Source organism: Galleria mellonella, unplaced genomic scaffold, assembly GCF_026898425.1.
Source record: "Galleria mellonella isolate WM207_F2 unplaced genomic scaffold, CSIRO_AGI_GalMel_v1 utg32, whole genome shotgun sequence".
Classification (NCBI taxonomy): Eukaryota; Metazoa; Arthropoda; class Insecta; order Lepidoptera; family Pyralidae; genus Galleria; species Galleria mellonella.
In genome coordinates this window covers 4076752-4082976 of record NW_026442075.1, presented here as the reverse complement: position 1 = coordinate 4082976, position 6225 = coordinate 4076752, and the positions used below count along the sequence as shown (strand labels likewise).

General features: G+C 34.2%; 1 protein-coding gene across 1 annotated transcript; it reads left to right on the top strand.

Annotated features, from left to right (window-relative positions):
- Window positions 1–274: 274 nt before the first annotated feature.
- On the top strand, window positions 275–3465 carry LOC128200981 (uncharacterized). The gene is made up of 2 exons (XM_052896381.1): window positions 275–2768; window positions 3083–3465. Exons 1-2 carry the CDS (start codon window positions 275–277, stop codon window positions 3463–3465), a joined length of 2877 nt encoding a protein of 958 aa, XP_052752341.1.
- The last annotated feature ends 2760 nt before the right edge of the window (window positions 3466–6225 follow it).

Sequence of the window (6225 nt, the reverse complement as noted above, 5' to 3'; positions counted from 1 at the left end):
CATTTGGTCCTTCGATAGCCGCATAATTAAATAAATAAATATAGTGCAGTACTAAACGCATAAATATTCACAACTTCAGTGTACAATACTTTTTTCACATATATATATCGGACTTTGTTGTTTGCATATCACAATGACAGAAGATATTAGATCACGTATTACAATGTTGTTGGACAATTCAAATAAAATTGTGAAATTACACACACGATTGTGAAACACGAAGAAGTGCGCTCGAGCTAAGATTACAAGAGGATATTTGGATGCACGTTTAGAGATGCTATGTGAGTACTGGTCATCATATAAACAATATGAGTACATTACAACTACATATTCAGAGTCGGATGTTAAGCCATATAACCTCGATCTAGAGGAAAATTATAATTCTACTGAAGAGGCTTACTTAGATCTCAAGACCTGGATAAAAGATTGGTTATATGAACATGAAACAAAATCAATTCAAACTGATGATAATAACACCATCACCATCGCATCATCTTCACACTCGAGACCACATCTTCCTCCGATACCCCTTCCAGTATTTTCTGGTGATTATAATGATTGGATTAGCTACCGAGATTTATATATTTCATTGATACATAACAATAACAGTTTGTCTAAAATTGAAAAGCATCATTACCTAAAGTCTAGTTTAACTGGGGAAGCAGCAGAATTATTAAAGAATTTCACACTTACCGAATCTAATTATCTCGATGCATGGAAAAAGCTGGAAGAAAGGTATGACAATAAAAGGATTATTGTCAACAACATACTGAATCGCTTATTAAGTCAAAAGAAGTTAGCTGGCGAATCAACTAAAGGTCTCAAAGAATTATTAGACACTACTAGTCAATGTCTTGACTCGTTGAAAAATCTCAACATATGTATTTCTAACTGGGATGCTATTTTAGTATATGTCATTGTCGGAAAGTTAGACTCCGAATCACATAAACTTTGGGAGCAGTCTCTTGGTAATTCTATTGAGATTCCTACTTATGCCGATTTAGCTTCTTTCTTGGAGAATAGATTCAGAACACTAGAAATGATTAGTTCAACTCAAGTTAAAGAATTGTCAAAGAAGATATACACACCACAAAAATTTACATCTGTCAAAACTTACGTTACTGAAGTAAATAGTACTTGCACATATTGTTCACAGAACCATTACATTTGTCATTGTAAGAAATTTGCTACACTTACCGTATCAGAACGTCAACATTTTATAAAAACGAACAACATCTGCTTCAACTGTTTGATTAAGAGTCATTCTGTGAAACAATGTCGGCAAAGCACAACCTGTAAGAAATGCGGACGACGTCATCACACTTTGCTGCATTTAACAACTCTTAACAAACCAGAGATTACAACTGAGAGAAATGAGTCAGTACAGAGTCCCTCTACGTCTTGTCATACTGCTAACACGAAACCTGAAACAAATAATAAACAAGTTATTTTACCTACAGCTCAAATTAAAGTAAAGGCAAAGAATGGCTCTACTTACGTTCTCAGAGCACTTGTAGACCAGGGCTCTCAGGCTTCTTTTGTTACTGAAGCAGCTGTACAACTGTTGAATCTTGATCGCACACCTGTAATTGGTAAAGTCACTGGAATATCCAACTCACAAGAAGTTACTACTAACTCTATGGTAACACTCACAATTCATTGTAAAAACCCATCACTTTCACGTATTGAAGTTAACGCTTATATACTCAGAAAACTGACTTCATTATTACCGTCTCGAGAATTTCCACAAGGTACTTGGCCTTCATCAATGCAATTAGATCTAGCTGATCCTAATTTTTACAAGCCGAGTCCTATAGATGTTGTATTGGGTGCCGACGTGCATGCTCACATAATTCTCGATGGAATGCACAAACACAACACTCTCGTTGCTCTTAACTCTCGCCTGGGTTGGTTGCTGTCTGGAAGCGTTTCACAAACTGATACACAAGAACACAATGTGACTGTAGCTCATACTAAATTGGAGGTGAATCAGTTACTTAGGCAGTTTTGGGAGATCGAAGAGCACGTTCCTCACAAAAAGCCTATGTCTACATCAGAATTACAATGCGAGGAACACTATAAGGATACTTACACACGTAACGATGATGGTCGATACATAGATTGCTTGCCATTTAAAGAGTTTCTTTTCACAAGTCTTGGTGATTCACAAACCTTGGCTATTAATCTTCTGCAACAGATGGAGAAGAGATTTTTACACAAACCTGAATTTAGAAGTCAATATAGTAACTTTATGGATGAATACCTGTCACACGAACATATGGAGATGATTCCTGAAAATGAACTTAATACTAATAAAAATATATACTACTTACCTCACCATGCTGTCCTTAGGCCGTTGAGCTTGAGTACAAAGTTGCGCGTAGTCTTCGATGGTAGTGTTGAACCTGCAAATGAAAAATCAATAAACAATGAATTGTTTATCGGTCCTCATCTTCTTCAAAATATTCGATACTTCATTACAAGATGGAAACAACACAAAATATGTTTATTTGTAGATATACAGAAGTCGATACATCGACATATACTTGTATCTAAAAAAGATATAGATCTTCAAAGAGTCGTATGGCATGAATCTCTCAATGTTCCTAATGAAGAGGAAAGATTACTTACAGTAACCTACGTTTGGTCTTGTGTTCCTTTCTTAGCCATCCGTACACTGCACCAACTTGCTGAAGATGAATGTGGTGAGTTTTCTAAAGAATTTGAAATTGTAAAGGAAGACTTCTACATGGACGATTTGTTAACAGGTACGTCAACAGAGGAAAATGCAATATTTCTTCAAAATCGGTTAACTGAATTATTAGCACGAGGTGGCTTTCCTTTGCACAAATGGTCGTCTAATAGTAAACTAGTATTGAATCAAATTTCGAACGATAAAAGAGATTCTTTAAGTACAGTCACTATTAAGTAGAAAAAGCTATTAAAGCTTTAGATATTAAATGGAAGTCACAAACTGACAACTTTAAACTAACACTAAGTTTAGAATTTATATCTCACAATGTCACTAAACGAACTGTTCTTTCTGTGATAACTAAGTTCTTTGATCCTCTTGATTGTTTAGCACCTTCTATAATTGTTCTTAAACTATTCATGCAGAAATTATGGCTAGCTGGATTGGATTGGGACGAGGAGCTACAACTAGAATTAAAAACTGAATGGTTTACTTACCTAGATAAGTTTTCTCACATGCAAATCATTCCCTTTCCAAGATGGCTCAGCATTTCAAATACTACTACTAGATTAGAATTACATGGCTTCAGCGATGCATCTTGTGCTGCTTATGCTGCTGTTGTCTACATCAGAGTTTGGAATGCCAAAGATGTTAATGTTCATTTAGTTTTCGCGAAAACACGTGTAGCTTCAGTAAAACAAGTTACATTGCCACGACTTGTGGTGCTATTTATACTAGCCAAGATGTTGAGCAGCCTTAAAACTGTTTTGTGAATACAAAATAATTGTGTGTTCACTTGGACTGATTCTACTATAGTTTTAGCGTGGTTACGCAAAACACCTGGTACTTGGACAACATTTGTTGCTAATCGAACAGCAAAAATTTTAACTTTCACAAATAGTAGTCAATGGCGTCATATTGACACCTTTTAACAGTCCTGTAGATTTAGTCTCTCGAGGTTTAAGTCCGAATGATTTGAGACAGTCAAAACTGTGGTCGAACGGCACTGATTTTCTAAGTCAACCCGATGATATTGTAAATAATGATATAGATATTCCTGAAACAGACTTAGAAGTTAAAACAAAAGTTAAAGTTCACATTTGTATCACTGAAAATAATGATATTACTGACTACATAAACAAATATTTAAACCATTTATTCAATGCTGTAAAAACAAAATTAATTCAATTAGAAGGGATTGTAATTGTTATTTAACTGCTTCTGAAATAAAAATTGTTTTGCTTGTATGTACTCGTTGGTCACAAGCTATTTTAAAGATGAGATTGAAACTTTAACTCACAACAAGCAAATTCACAAAAGAAGTAAGTTTTATATACACTTAATCCGTTTCTTGATGAACAAAAGATACTAAGAGTGGGTGGCAGACTAGTGAATGCAGAGGTTTCGAACTATCTATAGTCTCATATTATTTTAAGTAACAAATGTCATTTATGTAAACTAATTGTTTCTGATGCACATATTAAATCTTTGCATGGTGACTTGCAACTTACCTTTAAATTACGTCAGACAGAGGTACTGGATTATTCGTTTAAAGTCTTGTTACAAGTACTGTGAATAAATGTATATCTTGTTTTAAACAACAAACAGTAGCAAATATATCATACTCTCTAGTGTCCAGTACAAATGGTTTAAATATATTCTAATGTTAAGCTAACAATTTCTTTAAGACTTGTAGCTAAGTTGTACCCTCTGCCACTGAATAACTAAAATTTGTTAATTTTTTCTAACAGTTATGTAGTAATTTGATTTCTATCATCTCACTTTGTGTTACATGTTTACTATATTGTGAAGGACTATAGTAGTCCTTGGGTGGCGGAATGTTTAATTAATAATTGTTATATGAACTCTTTGCTGACCCTTTATACAAAAAAAGAAAAAATAATGTTTTTATCTGACACTTTCGATTGTGACGTTCTTGTACAAAATTAATAAACACATTCAAGATCAAGATTCGACTTTATTTTTGTTCAGCGACTATGGGTACATATTGACAGAGAAATGTTCAGCAGCAGCAGCAAAAAAGCTTGGCAACTATTGGCGTATTTCCTCAATGGTCTATAAGACAGGCCTATATTACGCAATGGATAGTTAACGATATCCTAACACATTAAATTGGGGGAAAGGGGTTGTTAGCAATGGAGTTTAACAGCCCCATTGCTAGCAATATGCCCTATCAGGTCGACCTCCACGTGGTTCCCCCTGGAAACCATCGTGAACAATTCTTGTTGAATTCGTCACGATGGGCTAACTGGCCTGCTTCATCCTCACCTATCATCTTTCACTGGTGCCCCGCCGGTTTATACCAATAGCGCGGGGGTTACCATTCCATTATCACCCATAAAAAAAAACACATTAAATTTAAAATATTTGGGTAACGTCAAAATAGTGTCAACAGCAAAAGTTGCGTAGGATACGCCGGTTGAGACGAAAGCAAATAAGGTTAATATAGTAGGTACGGGTCGTATTTCCATTCCATTCGCGGCACTAATTGGATGCGGACCATGTTTGCTGCGGACCGAATGAGTTGATTCCCGTATCATAGCGCCCCAACCGGTTTAATAGATTACGTTATTGTTTACTCGATTGGATAGAATTGGTTTTGTCATTGTGCATTAGTGTGGTGTTTCAGTATATTGATAGATAATAGACTGATTTGTCATCATAGTGATTTATAATTATTTTTTAGGTTATTAGTCTCGTGTCCTATTATGTTTAATTATAATAATAATATATTTATTTTCAGTGCAAGTATGTGTACAACGTGGACTTAATGCTAACAGCAATATCTGCCAGACAACCTTAGGGTAGTGTTACAATACTCCAATGCGGTACTAGTATAAATTAAATACTACTAGTATTAATACATGCATATTTAAAATTACATATATATACATATACATATACATACACATACACATATACATACACATATACATATACATATACATATACATATACATATACATATACATATATATATATATATATATATATATATATATATATATATATATATCCTACGACAGAAATGATTCAAATCGATTAAAAAATCTTACCCACTGCACGCTATATGAAGGCAATAATGATGAATTAGTTATCATTTGCCAATAGTTTTGATGACAGTGAAATGAGCGTAAATCTATTTATGAGGCGACCGTAAACCGAATTAATTGGCGATAGATTTTGGCTAACTACACTGATTCCGAAATTCCCAATTAATTGGATATATATATTGATGATAGGTTTAACACACATTTCCATACATTAGTTCCATCACAAGTATATATGTGCATGTAAGTACCTTATTAATATTATAAATGCAAAAGTTTATAAGAATTCATGGATCCATACTGTATTAATGGATATTTGATACTCTTTCACATAAAAACTACTGTACGGATTTTAATGAAATTTGGTACACGGATAACGTATCCTAACTTACCCTATATGTATGATACTTTATGTACTGATTGATGCGAGCAAAGCCACGGGATATAACCAGTTATATTATT